General features: G+C 42.0%; 1 protein-coding gene across 4 annotated transcripts in view; it reads left to right on the forward strand.

Moving 5' to 3' along the window:
* Window positions 1–19,330, forward strand: part of LOC138973769 (E3 ubiquitin-protein ligase NEDD4-like) — a 50,484-nt gene continuing 31,154 nt past the window's right edge. Inside the window, exons 1-6 of one of the 4 annotated variants that reach the window (XM_070346493.1) lie at window positions 1–436; window positions 3,221–3,601; window positions 12,738–12,823; window positions 14,224–14,308; window positions 15,117–15,155; window positions 16,951–17,004. In XM_070346493.1, coding sequence (XP_070202594.1) covers window positions 3,518–3,601; window positions 12,738–12,823; window positions 14,224–14,308; window positions 15,117–15,155; window positions 16,951–17,004 — 348 coding nt within the window. In that variant the 5' untranslated portion in view covers window positions 1–436; window positions 3,221–3,517. Of the gene's footprint in view, window positions 437–3,220; window positions 3,602–12,530; window positions 12,647–12,737; window positions 12,824–14,223; window positions 14,309–15,116; window positions 15,156–16,950; window positions 17,005–19,330 lie in introns of those variants that run through there. The other 3 variants (XM_070346483.1, XM_070346489.1, XM_070346501.1) reach the window with 3 other exon arrangements.

The raw sequence follows: 19,330 nt of genomic DNA on the forward strand, positions 1-19,330 counted from the left end.
ATGTCACTGTTCAGTCTGACACCACAGCACACGCAGGGTTGTTGTACACGCGCGCTGGTGCGCAGTTTCTTTCATTCAAGTGCAAGACTAGAATTAAAGTCCGTGTTGAGTTCCACGATGCGTGCTATTCAGGATGTAGAACGGAACAGTGTGGAAACTGTCGGTGACTGACAGAAGTGAAAAACCTGTGAGAGCTTTAGTGCAAGAGTGAAATCACATCATCTTCAGCCTCCGCCTTTACTGATGGAGATTTTGTTTTCATCAGTGCAGTAGATGTGGTTTTTGTGAACAAGTTTTCAATGAAATTGTGTTTGCAGAACTTTGGTCTGGGACGATCGAATCAAACCGAATGTGCAACTCTTCTCAGTGTGTGTGCCAGTGTGTGTGTGTGTGTCTGCTCCAGGTGCTGTATTCGGGCCCTACTTTTCCTTTCAAGGTATCTTTCTCACACTTTTTCGAATGAAAACGTATACTTGCACTGCTTGTGTCTTTCGGTTCCACCACCCAGCCAGCTCAGTGCATGATTCACTGAGAAGCCGGCCTGTATAGTGATTCTCATGTACATGCTTACCAGTGCGGTCTGAAAAATCGATAATCTGGCAGCTTCGGCAACTTAACGATGCCCGGACCGGCCAGTGGTTTTCTAATCAAGTTAAACCTCAATGCGCTGAGTTGCAGCAACATCATGACAAGGACAAAAAGTTACCGAACATCAAAGTGCTCTCTCTCTCTCTCTGTCTCTGTCTCTCTGTGTCTCTCTCTCTCTCTCTCTCTCTCTCTCTCTCTCTCTCTCACACACACACACTCTCCCTCTCTCGCTCTCTCTTTCAGAGTGTCTGTCTCTCCGCCGTCTCTCTCGATAGATCTCTCTGGCTTGGCTCTTTATCTCTCTCTGTCTCTCAGTCTTTGTCTCTCTCTCTCTGTCTCTCTCTCTCTCTCTCTCACTCTGCTTGCCTCTTTAGTCTCTCTCTGTCTCTCATTCTCTCACTTCTCTCTCTCTCTGTCTCTCTCTTTCTCTGTCTCTCTCTCTCTCTCTCTCTCTGTCTCTCTCTTTCTCTGTCTCTCTGTCTCTCTGTCTCTCTGTCTCTCTCTCTCTCTCACTCTGCTTGCGTCTTTATCTGTCTCTCTCTCGTTCAGGGTTTATGTCTGTCTCCCTCTGCCTCTCAGTCTCTCCCTCTATGTGTCTCAATTCCTCTCTCTCTCTCTCTCTCTCTCTCTCTCTCTCTCTCTCTCTCTCTCTCTCTCTCTCTCTCTCTCTTTCCCAGTGTGTGTGGGGAGAGGGGGTGGGGGAGGGGGGGGGGGGGGGGGGGGTGGTACTACAACAATCATGTACTTTACCCGAATATGCTCTTTACTTTCAATGGGCTTACTTTTTCAACTGCCGGGTTCAAGCACAACAGTGGAAGACTCTTGTACAGAAATACTGTACTTCACAATATTCTCTTGTGTGTGTGCTTGTACTGAACAGGAAGAAAAGAATACACTACATTCGATCACCTTGTTGTCCTTGAGTAGACCTGCCTCGTCACGATAAGTTCTTTACAAAAAAAATGTGTTGGTCGCGGCAAGCTAATTTGTGTGACAGACCGAAATACCGGCCACCGTTCAATGCCTCAAAGGTCCTCATTGATTTTATTCCTGCGACTGGGATTGCTGGTTTCAGACTATATAGGAGCTATCAGTAAGTAGACCGATTATGCCCTTTCTCAGTGTGGCGCCAGAATAACACGGAGGTGCGCCGCTGTGTGTGAGTCAAAGGGGAATATTCTCAGAATTCTTGTTCCGTATGCCAAGAGTTGCTTAACTATGCAGAACCAAATAGCAAAACAAGTGCATGCACGGACGCACATGCACGGACACGCACGCAACACACATACACACTGCACACGCATACACACACAGACACACACACACACACAGACACTGACACGCACACACACTTAAACACACACACACGCACGCACGCACACACACACACACACACACACACACACACACACACACATACTACTGATACACACCGCACACGCACACACACACACAGTCAGTTTTTCCTCGATAAGCCCGGCAGTAGAGAAATTGATCAACCAGGTAGGCCATACACATCAGTCAGTTTTCCAGAGCTGCAGCTGCAAAATTAGAACCACAGACAGCAACCGTAATGTTGCTTTACACTCATGAGCTCGCTTGTTTCTGTATTTCTTTATTTTCACCTCTAATTTGGTGTGTGTGTGTGTGGTTTTTTTTATGCGGTTTTCCCGCAGCACTCTTCTGGTAACTGAATTGCATGTATGAGTAGAGCTATCTATCGTACAGTTATGTGTTTGCTTTCTGAATGTCGTGCAGAAATGTGCATTATACCTTGCACACATTTTTCTCCAGACGAGCATGGTGCCGGTGAGGTGGGTCGGCCTAGGATAGTCAAACCTGCATCAACTAAGCCAGAAACGACACAAGTCATTATTACCCAGGACGGTTAGCTTCATGTTATTCTTCTGCGTTCACGGGCTGTGCAACTCCCACGTACAGTCGTGTTGCACGAATAGGTTTTTTGTTACATGTATGAACGTTGTTGTTTTACTCTCCGCCATTAGGCAGCCATACTCCGTTTTCAGGGGATGCGTGCTGGGCGTTTTTGTGTTTTTATAACCCACTAAACACTGACGTGGGTTACAGGATCTGCATTGCTCTTGGTGGCGAAAAGACACATAGTTTTTCGGTCAGTTATCAGTATCCCTTTGACCCATCCGGGGCGCGGCCGGCTAGGATTCGAACCGCGAACCGCCTTCCAGGCGGAAGGTCGACGTCCACTAGGCCATTGCGCCCGTCGTTAGCGTTTCAAGTTATTGGCATGCCGGCCACTGTGCACCGCACAGCAGAAAAAAACGCCAGCACCCCATCCTTTCTGCGATGAGTGAATACATTGCTTAGTTTCAGGGGGCTCGGTTATGTAACTAGAGCACTTCATCCTCGTCGGTGTGTGGTCAATAGCTGGGTAATATCCCACAGTATCTCGCGCTCATTTGTCTGCAAATGCTCTAACGTTGTTACTGGGAATGCAGGATCGATACATTCACTTGTCAAATTGCTGCACCGCGGCCCCATGGGCACACAGACGGGGATAAAACATAGCGAGAAAATTGATGTATAATGTGTTTTAAAGTGGGTGAACGTTGTGTTAGATAGGAGGCGTCGCTGAACCGAATCTTTTGTGTCTCAGAAAGAGAAAGTCGACCCGAGCTGCGCTGCTTCACTCCCTGGACTAAACGTATGCACGTGATATTGACAAGTTGAAATCAGTGCCAAGACAGAAACTGACATAATTGCAACTGAACAGACAACGCTGAGAAATCTGCTTGAAACTGAACTGATTTTAACCCGGTGATGCTACGCCGGGAAGGATGAATGGATTAACTGCTAGATTACTGGATTGTCAGTGCTGCACTACAGGAGCTGAAGTGAAGGTCAAATCGTGACAGCGGGCGGGTAGCAGTGGACTTCTCGATCTGTTCTCATCATGTCTTCACGGCGCCGAAGACGTCGCTCCAGCAATACCAGCAGCACGAGCAGCCCGGGGGACTTGGCGTCTCTTCAACGCCAGGTAAGTTGACAGGAGTCTTTCATTACAAGGACACAAGCACGCGATACGCGGCCGGTGATAGAGTTTGCGTCAATCATATAGTGTGTGTGTGTGTGTGTGTGTGTGTCGGTGTGTGTGTGTGTGTGTCGGTGTGTGTGTGTGTGTGTGTGTGTCGGTGTGTGTGTGTGGTGTGTTTGTGGGTGGTGTGTATGAGTGTGTGTGTGTCAGTGTGTGTGATCAGTGTAAATTAAATGTGTGTGTGTGTGTGTGTGTGTGAAATCGTAACAGTTAAGAACAATTATCCTTTATTGGCTTTGGGGGAGTGTTGACAACGGGTGCTGTGTGTCTCTGGCTTTACTGAGTGAACCTTGATTTAAGGGAAGAGGGAGACACGGGACCGTGTTTATAGGTATTCTTGCATTACAAGGCAAAGAAACATGGTAGTAAGACTAAATCTCAGTGACCGTGACTGGCATAATCAGTTGCCACCCAAATAATTTTCGATAACATTACAGGTTTTCTGAACCTGTAGGAAAACTTTGACCACAGACATCCCCCCCCCCCCCCCCCCCCGTCCCTCCCGTCCCTCCCGTCCCTCCCCCCGCTCGGACAAGATTGTAAACTTGTCAAGAAGAGTCAAGATTTGAAGTAACAATTTAAGTGTGAAAAGATAGTGTTTTTTTAGAACCTTCTTCCTTTTACTGACTGTGATAGACCAAAATTTAAACAATTTCAAACACGGAGAACTGAGAAAGGAAATAAAACTAAATTAGTCCCAAAATGCCAAATAGGATCAAGGGATGTAAAAAATATTAAAAAAAAGTGAACAAACCCCAAAACCAACCAACCTTGACTACAGACACGCGACTTTGGTTTTAGGTAACCTTGAGTGTAGGGATGTGAAAGAGAGAGGGGGTAAAGGTGGGGATGATGAGAACCTGACCAATGACACTGGTTCAAGTTTAGGCACCCATTATAACCTGGGGGTAAAAATCTAAGCATAAGTACTTGACAGTGGTTTTAGGTACACTTGATGATAGGGCAGACTTGGAAGTAAGGATCGACAAAAGGTCACAATTTTAGGCAGACAATTAGGCAGTGGAATAAAGAATGGGATTGGACAGAGAAAGTATGAAGAGCCTGAATGCGAAGACTGGCACGGAGACTGAGTCTATCTCAAGATTTTGCCTAAGAATGATCCTAACAGGTGCTTGTTGTTCCAAGTATATACAGCCTTGGAACAACAGACCTTATATAATTCAGTAGTGCACGCGCGTCGCCGCTAGACAAAATCAGTAACCTGTAATTTTGGTTCATCGTGACATTCATAACTTCGCCGGAGTTATCGTCAGGTCTGAAATTTCAGAAGAGAGACGTGAAGATCAACATACCCAAGGCCTTAAAGTAACTCACAGCAATGGATTACATCGTGTCCTCGGGGAACAATAACGCTAAATCGCTGTCTCTGAAAAGCTCAGAGTACATAATTTATACTATGATTAATGTACAGGTAACAGAGTTCAATAAACCTCGCCCGTTGCAAGTTCACAACATACATATTTTATAAGGAAACGGCGATGCAACTGATGCTGACATTACTGAAATAGTTAATTTTGTTTTCTTCTATCAGCTCAATTCGTTATATTTATGTTTTAAATGAAGTGGTGTATATCAATATACGACCTACAGCGCACAGCAACATTTGCGCGGAGAACCGGCGTTTCCATCTGAGTGATCGACAAGAAGAAGAAGAAGAATATATATCTAATTGTCTTTTTTTCTTGTCATTCATTTAAAAAAAATTGCCCTTAGGGTTTTTGAAATAAAGTTTGCCTTGCCATAGTGTATTACATTTGTGCAGTGGTGGCCTGCCGGTGATGTAATGACACCCTTGTGAACAGTTAACATTTCCCATATTAGCCCGTGTGTGTGTGTGTGTGTGTGTGTGTGTGTCGGCGTATGTCAATATCTGCGAACAGTTTTAGAAGTAGGCAAAAGAGACAGCAGTATACAGGGTGCGATTACCTGATAAAAGCTCAGTGGAGGGGGAGTGAAGGACTGAGAGGCGGAATACTATGCTAGGCTAACTTCATATTTTTGTCCCCAGAACTAGCGTCTATTTGGGACATGACGTGGTTATATGCTAGGAACGTGAAACGGAACTATTTTATAGTCTACTCAGTCATGAATAAGTGGCCTGTTATGACAAGTATAGGCTATTTTGGTCAAAATAATAGAATAAGGGACTCCAGTGGGATGTGTCCACTCTGCCTCAGATAGGCCGCACATCGCGGGTACCACTGTATTAAAACTGTGACGCTCCAATGCACCGCCACTGATGTTTAAGTTTCAAAAAGTCGGTTAGCCTGTTTGGTGCAACAAAACGGAATTTCCATCGTTGTTCTTCAGCAAAGTCACTGTGACCCAAGGCGGCAACCTATTTTTTCGGATGTTGGTTTTTCCGCCGCTTTGCGGCAACATTTCACATTTCAGTGAAGCGGGTCTGCAGTTCTCGTACCGCTGTCTGTTAACACTTTCTACCTCACCTATGTTGACCTTTTTACATTTAGTCAAGTTTTGACTAAATGTTTTAACGTAGAGGCGGAAATCGAGACGAGGGTCGTGGTGTATGTGCGTGCGTGCGTGCGTGTGTGTGTGTGTGTGTCTGTGTGTGTGTGTAGAGCGATTCAGACTAAACTACTGGACCGATCTTTATGAAATTTGACATGAGAGTTCCTGGGTATGAAATCCCCGAACGTTTTTTTCATTTTTTTGATAAATGTCTTTGATGACGTCATATCCGGCTTTTCGTGAAAGTTGAGGCGGCACTGTCACGCCCTCATTTTTCAACCAAAATGGTTGAAATTTTGGTCAAGTAATCTTCGACGAAGCCCGGACTTCGTTATTGCATTTCAGCTTGGCGGCTTAAAAATTAATTGATGACTTTGGTCATTAAAAATCTGAAAATTGTAAAAAAATAAAATAAAAAAAATATAAAACGATCCAAATTTACGTTCATCTTATTCTCCATCATTTTCTGATTCCAAAAACATATAAATATGTTATATTTGGATTAAAAACAAGCTCTGGAAATTAAATATATAAAAATTATTATCAACATTAAATTGTCGAAATCAATTTAAAAACACTTTCATCTTATTCCTTGTCGGTTCCTGATTCCAAAAACATATAGATATGATATGTTTGGATTAAAAACACGCTCAGAAAGTTAAAACAAAGAGAGGTACAGAAAAGCGTGCTATCCTTCTTAGCGCAACTACTACCCCGCTCTTCTTGTCAATTTCACTGCCTTTGCCATGAGCGGTGGACTGACGATGCTACGAGTATACGGTCTTGCTGAAAAATGGCATTGCGTTCAGTTTCATTCTGTGAGTTCGACAGCTATACTTGACTAAATGTTGTATTTTCGCCTTACGCGACTTGTTTTTTTTTAGCCGAGACCAGCTGAGACTCAGAATTGTAGTAACTGTGTAGAAACTGTATCAACACGCTGGAATGCAGGCGTTAAATCGACGTTACAGGAAGCGACTGAAGTGACTGTGTGTACGGATATGTCTGTACTAAGTCAGATAGAGCCATATGAGTGGGTACGGATGTATCCTTACCTGGGAGACAATGAGCGTTTAAATCCGGCATTCATCATGTTTTGTTTGGCGTTCGGATTTCAGGTGTTGCCGCTTCGGGTGTGATTTTCAGTAGGCATGTCTACCGGGTGTATGTCAGTCGCACATGGACTGCCCTCCCCGTGTTAGTGTGTGTATATATATATGTGTGTGCGTGTGTATGTGTGTGTGTGTGAGCCTGTGGGCCCGGGGGGGGGGGGGGGGGGGGGGCGACCGGGGGGTCCCGGTTTGTTGGTTGTTGGTTTTTTGTTTACGTCCCTTGCACCTATTTGGTTTTTCGGGACTGACACACACACACACACACACACACATGCACACACACACACACACACACACACACACACACACACACACACATGCACACACACATGCACACGCGCGCGCCGCGCGCAATGTCAGTAAAAGTACATCAGTGTATTACACACTGACACACCTACCCCCTCCATCACAATTCACACTCATAACATTCTTATTGAAGACTCTAGAAATTTGTAAAGATCAATGGAAGATATTCCGCGGCACCGCCCGACCCTCCAGGCTAATAATACCCGGCAGAGTCATTGTGTGCGAAGTGTAGATCATAGTATCAGTGCATGTTTTATCTTCGAAGGTCATATATTATGTCACGTAGAGTGACCGAGATTGAAATACCTTCCATAGCTGTCCGTCTGTCTCAGTGTCAGTCTGTCCAGTTCCCCCTTTTTCTCTGTCGAGCCTTTGTCCATCTCTCTCTCTCTCTCTCTCTCTCTCTCTCTCTCTCTCTCTCTCTCTCTCTCTCTCTCTCTCTCTCTCTCTCTACTCTCTCTCTCTCTCTCTCTCTCTCTCTCTCTCTCTCTCTCTCTCTCTCTCAAATCTAGTTTAGTTTATTCAGGTAGCAGTCTCTGGAACACTCTTCCGACAATCCTGCGGCAAACTACCAGCACAAAGGTTTTTAAGACCAGATATACATCTTATTTCATGAAGTCAAAATAAACATTTCGGTTGTCGCTAGAACGGTTGTTAAAACCAACAACCGGTGCTTTTCAACAATGTAGCCTATTATTATTATTATTATTATTATTATTTATTTTTCCTGATTTTTTCGAATGTTCTTCTTTTCTTTATTTGGTGTTTAACGACGTTTTCAACCACGAAGGTTATATCGCGACGGGGAAAGGGGGGAGATGGGATAGAGCCACTTGTCAATTGTTTCTTGTTCACAAAAGCACTAATCAAAAATTTGCTCCAGGGGCTTGCAACGTAGTACAATATATGACCTTACTGGGAGAATGCAAGTTTCCAGTACAAAGGACTTAACATTTGACATACTGCTTGACTAAAATCTTTACAAAAATTGACTATAAAATTATTCTATACAAGAAACACTTTACAAGGGTAAAAGGAGAAACAGAATCCGTTAGTCGCCTCTTACGACATGCTGGGGAGCATCGGGTAAATTCTTCCCCCTAACCCACTGAGTCAGTTCCAGGTCAGTGGGGTAAAAGGTCCAGGCAAAAGCTAAAGCAAGCAGTGAAAACAATACTGCATAAGAATGTCACGTGTTGCGGCCTATGTAGTAACTGTTGGGCAGAGATGTCTTTTTCACTGAGATTCGATGGAAGACTCGTGAAAAGAAACTGAAAGAGATCTGAGTAAACGTTCCACCAATGATCGGATTGCGTGTTGAAAGATGTGATCACACACACACACACACACACACACACACCGCACACTGCACTGTCACACGCAAACACACACACACCCACACACACACACACACACACACACACACTGACACACACACACTTAAGGTGAACACAGATTTTTTTCTTCATTTTCATTTCATTTTAATTTTTTTATTGTTGTTGCTGTTGTTGTTGTTGTTGTAAGTTTAATGTTACTTACTGACTCGGAAAGGCCAGCATCGGAAGAAAGGAAGGGGGGAACTGAGAAGAAGATGGAAAAAAGAAAGAACGATATAATAACAGTTGGACAAAGAAAAAGAAAAAACCCTGGAATTAAAAGGAACACAAATATATGTATTGTTCTTATGAAAGACGAAAGATTATGGAAACATAACTTATGAGCAAAACCGCAGCGAGAACACTGACGGCTCTTACGATTTTCTAAGTTGTTCCCCCTAACACGTAGTGGGTGTTGGTGAAGTCAATACTGACAAATGTGACACCCCTTTTCAAGAAGGGCTGTAAGAACAGTCCAGGCAACTACCGCCCAGTGAGTTTAACAAGCATCCCATGCAAACTGTTAGAAAAGTTGATAAGAACCAATGTTTTCTCTCATTTGGCAGCCAACGACTTGTTATCAGATTGCCAGCATGGTTTTGTGGCAAAACGATCATGCGTGACAAACTTAATTAGCGTCATTGATGACTGGACAGATAGCTTAGATGATGGAGTACCGGTTGACGCTGTGTACCTTGATTTTGCTAAGGCATTCGATTGTGTTCCGCATGTGCGGTTACTGAAAAAATTAGAAGCATATATGGTATCTATGGACTGGTCGAAAATTGGATCGGTGATTTTCTAAGTGATAGAAAGCAAAGGGTGAAGGTCAATGGGTCTATGTCAGACTGGAAAGACGTGACAATTGGAGTGCCCCAGGGAAGTGTGCTAGGCCCGGTTCTGTTTGTTATATACATTAACGATCTCCCTGAAGTTGTGAGCAGTCTGTGTAGCATGTATGCTGATGATACGAAAGTGTACCGACAAATCAGAACTTGTGAAGATAGCAAAGAGCTCCAGGGGGATTTGGACAGTTTGGTCGACTGGGCAGACAAGTGGCAGATGCGCTTTAATGCAGATAAGTGTAAGACATTACAGTTGGGTAAAAAAAATCAGAAACTTGTGTATAATATGAGAAAACCTGGCAGCGTGGACAGAGTTGATCTCAGTGGAAAGCTCAAGTGCAGAAAAGGACCTTGGGGTCCATGTAGACAGTGAATTGAAATTTTCAAAGCACGTGGAAACACAAGTCAACAAAGCAAATAGAATCCTGGGTCTCATTAGACGGTCTTATGAGCATTTGGGCGCAGAAACGCTAAGACTTCTCTTTGTTGCACTTGTACGGCCTCATCTGGAATTTGCAAATGTGGTGTGGAGTCATCCTCGACTCGAGAAAGATAGAAATCTGATTGAAAGTGTGTTAAGAAGAGCCACGAAGTGTATCCCAGGGTTGAAGACCTTGAGTTACGAAGAGCGTTTGAGAGTCTTGAAAGTTCCAAGCATGTGCTATAGGCGTATCCGGGGAGACATGATTGAAGCATACAAATTCATGCATGGATACTACGATTGCAAGAACCCACTGGAGCTGAATAGCCTGTGTAATACCCGTGGACATCAGTTCAAGCTCAAGAAGAAACAATGCAGAACAGCTCTCCGACAATCTTTCTTCACGAACAGAATCATAGACACATGGAACTCCTTGGACAAGAATGTGGTAGAAGCGCCGACAATGAACAGTTTCAAAAACCGCTTGGACAATGCACTGAAAGACTATATGTATAGCCCAAATGTCAGTATGCCTCTCACTGCAAAGTCCCACCAGCCAAGAAAAAGTTGATAGAATTGGCCACGGTCAAAAGACCGTGTTGGTTACCTAGCTCAAAGTTAGGCTAGGATAGGAACTGATCAAAAGATCAGCCAAAGGCTCAACAGCCTAAGTACTAGTCTGTCAACATATCATATCACATATCATATCAATACTCATCAAGTCCTGGTTATTACCACAACGAGAACATTCTTACGGTTTTATATCCCCCCTCCCCCCCCAAAAAAAAAAGTCCTCACCAAATCTTTAGTTTTTCAATCTCATCGTTCATACTGGTACGGGAACCCCGTTTTATTATTTTCCCCCACCGGGTGTTTATATTTGCCTATGGGGTATTTTTTATCAGCCTGTCTGACCGTCAACTCCTGACGGTGACACACTCGGCTTGCTCGCAGCACAGACTGAAGTTTACTGATTGCATTGTCATGTGTCCGTCTATGATATACAGGATTATTAAGTGATAGACCGTGTAGATGAATTCAAGGCTTTTAATTTTTTTTTTAAATACTTAGAATAGCTATGGGGTTTTCTGAAGCAATCACTGTCAGTTGTGACGACGGATAGTGACTGACGGCGGCTTTCGCCGTTTCGCAATTGACTCAGTGAACGTTATATTTATAGCCACCGGCGAAGGTTCTCTAAGTTGCTGCGCACTTTCTCAATTTGATAATTGAATCGATACATCACGAGGTAGGGGGGCTACACAAAACGAAAACTTGCGGACTTGACTGCGGCAACCGAATAATTACTACTGCACTCCGGCAGTGACGACTGACTGACACGACTGCGTCGGATTACAAAACATATGAAATATCATAGTAATATATCATAGAAAAACGAATGGGTTGCTTATAAAACGGCTGTGGTTTACATCAGTGTTCTGTCTTTCTTTCTCTCTTGATGCCGGGCATCTGCTCTGTTTACACTGATGTACAAACTATGACTGATGTAGGCCTACTTTGTGATGAGGGCGGCAGGGCAAATGTGCGGACCCAACTCCGGAGTAAATATTTCGTACGAAATTCTTACTCCGAGTACACTTTTCGTACGAGAAAAGAACTCCCCAAGGCACGAAAAAATTACTCCCTCCACGAAATTTTTACTCCCCATTTTTTTTACTTCCAGTAAAAATCTCGTACGCAAAAATGGGATGCGAGCGAAGGGATAATGCCAATAAGTGATCTCGCGCACACGAATGTCGCGCTACCCTCCCTCCACCCCTTCCACCACCAAGACTAACAGGGGACAAGGGAGTAAAAATTTCGTACACCTGGCATGGGAAGTTAAATTGCTCGTTGGGGTGAAGTAATTTATGAGTCGTTATTTATTCGTCAGGGGAGTAACATTTTTGTTCGAAATGTTTACTCGGAACTCACCTGTCTTGGGGAGTAATTTTCTTGCGCAATGGGGGAGTGCTTTTTTCGTAAAGGGAGTAACTTTTTCGTACGAAATGTTTACTCCGGAGTAAAAATCTCGTGGGAGTAATTTTCTCGTGTTACACCGGTCAGTGATCAAAATATATGTATATATATAGCGACGTCCTGAGCAGACAAGCACCTGTTGTAACGCAGTTTAATGTAGAAGGAAAAAAATGCCGAAACCATACTTGTTCCTCCCCAAAATATGGATGGAACAATGACCATTAGGGAGAAAAGAGAAGAAACGCTTGCAACATAAACCAAGCCCATTGGTAGCAGACAGCTTTTTATCTCGGATTTCGCAACATCCGGGGCACCTGCTTCTTGCTGTGCTTTCGTCATCAATTGTCGTGTACTGTCTTTTCTGTGTTGACTGTCTTGTTTTCTTCACCGATGTAGGATTGTTTACTAGGTTTATGGCTTCAAATTCGGATATTTTCGGGTTACCAGCCATTGAGGTACGTTTTTAAACTGCATTTTTTCAACAACTTTGTTTAACCTGTGGACTTGTGCTTGGTAAGCTAACCGATCGTCTGCTATGTTTTGCAGAATGATACCACGGGCACCACCCGACTGCTTCGGATCAAAGTCATCGAAGGTGTGAATCTAGCAAAAAAAGACATATTTGGTGCAAGGTGAGCATTTTTTTTAACTTTCTTTCTTTTACGGGTATGCCCAAGAGACGTAAACTATTAAACTGCCTGTGCTACCTATAATGCTTTCATAAGTATGCGATCGTGTACTTCAGTGGTTGCTCAAACGAGGGAGTCACCTGACCCAGATTCAGTGAAATGCTGCCGTGTGTACTGGAAGAGAAACACACTATTTAATGAACTTACTATCCATTCTTGTTTTCAGATCGTAAAATGAACTGAAACGGCACACTTTGGTGCCTACTGTTGTTTTAGGTTAGGATCTGTCTTGTTTACCAGTCCAGTGAAATATCATGCAACTGATATCACATACCATTACCAATGTGTATGTGTTTGGATTGTGTGACAGTCTTAAGCCTCATACCCTTCCCTCCCTTGCACTGTTACGGAACACTTTACACATACCACACTCTGCGTCTCTTTCCTAATGCCGGTATACTATGTAAGATTGCAAAATCAGTATCAATAATACCACAAATGAAGTTTTATCATGTATACTTAGTTATGGCACAATATGTGTTCATTTCTGTACCTAGCAGTATTCAGCTTGTGTTGAATTTGTGTTTCAATAAGAGAGGTATACATTTTGCCCTTTGAACCCATAGTTTTAGTATTTGCTTTTAATTTACAGTGAAGATCACTGAGCTTCTTTTGACTTAAATGATTGTTCCAATTCCAGAAGTCTTCACAAAATGCGGCTGTTAATTTGCACCTTAATTATGACGGTTGTATTATTTTGTTTATACTAGACAGTTGACCACTTCGGCAACACTGCATGTCTTGCTATGATGACAAATATGAATAATGGGCAATTAAGGTAGTTTGTTTTAGACTTTAATGCAATTTTAAACCTAACTGCTTTTCACACCAGTGACGGATTTATAAGCTTTGTTAAGCTCAAGAGGATGTAATTGTAAGCACACAGAAAACAACACTGATATCACATATCAGGAACATCTCTGGTCGTTGACACGAATATGATACCTTAATACTTCTTGTTCTCCAGCCATTGAGACGCTGAGTTTTGGGGATGTCAACTGAGTAGCAATACACTTTACAATACACTTTTGATTACAATTATTTGTGTTAGTCAGAGTCCTCCACAATTAGCCCTTTAGTTTTAGATGTAGGCCTGCTCATTTCAAGCTTGGTGTGGTAAGCGATGATGAATTTGATTTTATAGGTTTCAGGAAGATGTCACTTGTATTCTATTACGTGTATTGTAATAAATTCTGAAAGTTGCTTGATGAAGTAACTGTTATCTGCATCACTTTTAATTGCCAGCCATCTACACCTAATGGCATCCCGTGGTTTGAAATGAAAGTTGACTGTCCAAACATGATTGTGTTGTGAGTTTTCAGTGTGTGTGTTTTGATTTTCAGTGACCCCTATGTGAGGATTTCATTGTACAGAGGAGACAGGGAGGAGGGGCTCATTGACACAAAGCAGACAAAAGTTGTCAAAAAGGTAATTTCCACATGTCACATCACCATTGCATTCTGGACTGTTGGTTGTGTTGTGTGCTGTCTATGTTTATCTGTCTTATTTGTCTGTGTGCATAAAGAGTATGTGCTTGTGTTCATTTGTCACTTTGTGTGTTGTAATATATCTATGTACTAATGTAGTCTTCAATGCAAAGTGCAAGTGTTTTTTCTCTCCTTTCTTTTTTCTCCTTTCCTTTATGAATTACTGTTGATTTGCAAGTTTAGGCTTATAATATGCTTCTTCTAATTCTTCTTCTTTATTAGTTTGTTTTTATTTGACTAGTCTGAGTATGCAGCGACTTACGGTTTGCAAATTGTGGAATATTATATATATCTAATTGGACTAGGTGACTATATAGGTATACCTTATACAAACTGCCAGTTTGTGACATCTCATATATGCATGCACTGTTCATGTTTTTGTAAACTTTGTAGAGCCTTTTATGTGCACTTGTGCTACATCCTGTTATAATGATTTGAATTTGATCTTAGAAATTGGTTAGCTCATAAAAAGCACCATACAAAAATCCTCCCTATGGTTTGTAGAAATAGAATGTTCCTATAGCTATAGGGAGGGCCATGTTGGCTGGAGATCAGAAGTGAAGGCCACACAGATCTGTCAACTATAATGTAGCAATGTAACATGGAAGGAGCTTTCCGTGAGCTCAGTTTTCTTGTTTTTGTAAATTGTAATAATGTATGACAAACATGGAGGCCAGGGTACATCTTTTGATTGCTCATTAGTCTGATAACTTAATGATGTTAAATTTGTCTTTGTCTTTTCTCTGCAGACACTAAATCCAAAATGGAATCAAGAGTTCCTGTTCAGGGTAAGCAGTCAGTATATGGATACAATTACAAATAATCTACTCTTTTTTTTAAACACAGTGTGTGTGTGTGTGTGTGTGTGTGTGTGTGTGTGTGTGTGTGTGTGTTTAAATACTTTACAGCTATGTGCTTTATGAATATGGAAAGAAGGAAGGATGGGCATTTTAGCCAGGTTGATATCAGACAGGAAACAGGGTAGTGATGTGAGGTGTGGACCTGCAGCTTGGATAATGGATGTGAATTAAAATGCTATTCAAATGGCAGACTTTCAACCACATTTACACCATCTGTGGTTGGTTTGAAGTTGCTCAGGAGTCGCTGAACACATGGCAGACGTTTTGCTAACTTGGTCTCAGCGATCACCTCCTGGGCAACTTTAAACCAAACATATAACTTCAAACTTCACATGAGCAGCAATTTTCAACCTACTTTGTTCTAACAAAAATCGTTTCACAAGTTGGCGGAAAGTTGGTTGTAAGTCTGTCATGTGAACAGCACTTTGTCATGTTGTCAAATGATGAAATGGGGATGGAGAGGTGTAGTGTACAATATTCAAAGTTAATATATTAATGGATTGCATGTTTCATTGAGTGCAAAGATAACACATGCAGTGTTGTAGCAAAGTAATTTTATGAACATGCAGTTATTTGTGAGTAATAAAGCATTGCCAGTCTTGTTTGTGTGTGTGTTTCTTGTTTGTTTTAGTCTTAGTATTTTTCATAAAGCTTATAATATATGTGATACTAGAGGAATACCCGGCTTTGCCGGGGTGAATGGCGAGACAGAGACAGACAGCGTGGCGGTTCATCACAATCACCTCTGCAGGCGAAGTCCTGTCAAACGGGATTGAGAATTTTAGAGCTTATTTCTTAGCCCTATATTATCTGTTGTGGCTTCTCAAATGCCAGAACATACAGACAGACAAAAGCCGCTAGACCCCATCACAAACAGAACTCTACAATCCACAGGTTTTTGCCCACACACACACACAAACACACACACAGAGAAGCCGTATATATAAATATGTATATCTATATCTATAAATATATAGAGATAGGTGAGAGTGTATTTTTCGCGTGGCTATAAATTGATTCGACCTTTTCACTTTGACAGTAAGAACAACTTACGGGTGCAAGGGAAGCGTTGTGGACAGCGCAGTGGACAGCGCAGTGACATTCTAAAAATAGTAATAGTAACTTACAACTGAACGGGAAAGCCACACGAAGGAAGGGAGATAAACGCCAAACACTGGAGAAGATAAGGAAGAGTTACTTATAATGGTGAAATGAACACAAAAACCAAAATCAGTTCAGCGCTGCGCGCTGAGAGCACATGTTGAAATATCTCATCGATGATATTGTGTCCGGGGTGTAGCTGAATACGGTGTCCAAATTTGAAAAAGATCCACCGAGAACTTTGGCGTTGTGATGTGGTGTAGCGGCTATGGTGTGTCGGTATGGGGGCCCGGGTAGCTGAGGTGGAACCAAAATAGCTGAGGTGGAACCAAAATCGGTTCAGCGCTGCGCGCTGAGAGCACGTGTGTAAATATCTCATCGATGAGGTTGTGTCCGGGGTCTCTCTGAATAAGCCCACCAAATTTGAAGCAGATCCATCGAGAACTTTGGCCGTGCATGGCGAATACACAAATACACAAACACACAGACACACAGACACACAGACACAAGTCGTATATATATATAGATATAATATGAAATGCATGCATCTTGCAAACACACAAACAACACACAAAAATGATGAAACAAATCCCTGTATGTTCCTGTTCTGTCTTGTTTAAAGGTCAACCCCCGAGATAACGTCTTGTTGCTGGAAGTCTTTGATCTCAACAGAGTGGTAAGTTGAAGAATAAGCGCTAACGTTTAGTTAGAATTCATAAGATTTCTTGATACTTTTGAGAAACACAGCTCCCCACAACAACAAAAACACACACACAAAACAAGAACACCTGAAGACCCACCATAAAGGTTTTTTTGTTTTATTTCTCACTTAAAAAGGAAAACCCCTCAGAGAAAGATACATAGCCTCTTTTCAAAATTACTTCAAGTATGTAATTTGTTGCTGGCGTGTAGTCGGCATGCTAACTAAGAAAGTTGCAAAATTTCAAGGGTGTATGACAAATAGTTTCAGAGATATGGACGTTCAAAGTTTCCATTATTTGGCGTTATTTGCTGTTTTGCGTTGTTGGTCAGTTTTGCGTCGACGCAGCGCTTGCAATTTTTGTTGTAGAAATGCAAAATTTTCTGGATACACCAACATACACATAGTGTATACCTCAATTTTTTTCTAAGCTGTATCTTTGCAATGTGGTGAAATAATATGCCCCAAAAATCGCAAAAATCACAATGGTCAAAAAATGAAATTTTGACTTTTTTGAAAATATTTAGTTTTAATGTTACAAAACGTTGGCGGGGCTTATTTATAACAAACAAAATATGTATTAGCTTTATAATGTAGTAAAATCACAGAAAAGCGAAACAAATGCTGAAGTAACTCAACATTGTTAAAATATGAAAATAACGTGAAGACAAAATACGTTTACCGAGTACTAATTGTATATCTTCATACCAGAAATACCTAGGACTTTCACTAAGAAATCATATATTGTATATTCAAAAACAGGCTTGAATTAAAATTAAAATTAAATCAACAAAAAAATGGTTGCACCGACGCGCATGTGGGTCTGAATATTTCCACCACCATTAAAACGTTTCATAACCTGTATCATTTTAAGACCCAACTTCGTGGAAAAAATCAAAAGCATCTTTGAAATTAAATAGCTGTTTTATAAATTGAAAGTTACATTAAGACATTGAGTTATAACATTGCGATGTCAGGTGCTATATACAAAGTCAAAGACAACAACATTCACATGCTCATATTTATGTAGAATTTACAGTCTAGAATTAATACTCAGCAGGGCTCCCCACGGACACTCGTCCTAGATGGTCCCGGGACCCCCACTTTTATTGTTCTGAGGGTCAATAATGGACCCCGGGCGGGGATGTAGCTCAGTCGGTAGCGCGCTGGATTTGTATCCAGTTGGCCGCTGTCAGCGTGAGTTCGTCCCCACGTTCGGCGAGAGATTTATTTCTCAGAGTCAACTTTGTGTGCAGACTCTCCTCGGTGTCCGAACACCCCCCGTGTGTACACGCAAGCACAGGACCAAGTGCGCACGAAAAAGATCCTGTAATCCATGTCAGAGTTTGGTGGGTTATAGAAACACGAAAATACCCAGCATGCTTCCTCCGAAAGCGGCGTATGGCTGCCTAAATGGCGGGGTAAAAACGGTCATACACGTAAAAGCCGTGGGAGTTTCAGCCCATGAACAAACAAACAAACAAACAAATAATGGACCCCCTACGTGGAGTTTTAGAGAGTCGAAAAAGAGCCCATGGTCCCGAAACTACCTGTGGTCACATAAAGCATTGTTATCGCAAACATTGTGATCAAAGGGTCTTTTTTCATCAGAATATTCGAAGAGTACACTTCAACCTAACCTTGTTAAATGGAACACACACAGCATTTTGCATGTCGTTCCGGTGTAACACGAGAAAATTACTCCCACGAGATTTTTACTCCGGAGTAAACATTTCGTACGAAAAAGTTACTCCCTTTACGAAAAAAGCACTCTCCCATTGCACGAGAAAATTACTCCCCAAGACTGGTGAGTTCTGAGTAAACATTTCGTACAAAAATGTTACTTCCCTGATGAATAAATAACGAATAAATTACTTCACCCCAACACGAGCAATTTAACTTCCCATACCAGGTGTACCGCCCTGATATGGCCCTTCGTGGTTGGCTGGGCGTTAAACAACAAACAAAAACAAAACAAAATTGATTTTGAAGAAATGGCGAGTTGGAAATGCCGATTTTTTCGCTAAAAACGCGACTGTTTCCATGTCGTAAAGAAGGAGTGGACCTACCTACTGTAAGACTTTTTTTTTTTTTTTGCTTGGACTTTCAACCGTGGTCAGTTTCTCTTTACTTTAGCTTAATCATTTACAGTGTATCCTACATTATTAGGAATTTAAAAAAAAATTGCTAGCTTCAACAAAGAGGCATAAGAATTTGATTGTCAATATTAAGAAAATTACGTCAACAGATAATTCATTTAAATTTGTAGATTATTGCTCTTAATTCTGCAGCAGCTTTAGCT

This window comes from Littorina saxatilis, linkage group LG1 (genome assembly GCF_037325665.1).
Source record: "Littorina saxatilis isolate snail1 linkage group LG1, US_GU_Lsax_2.0, whole genome shotgun sequence".
NCBI lineage: Eukaryota > Metazoa > Mollusca > Gastropoda > Littorinimorpha > Littorinidae > Littorina > Littorina saxatilis.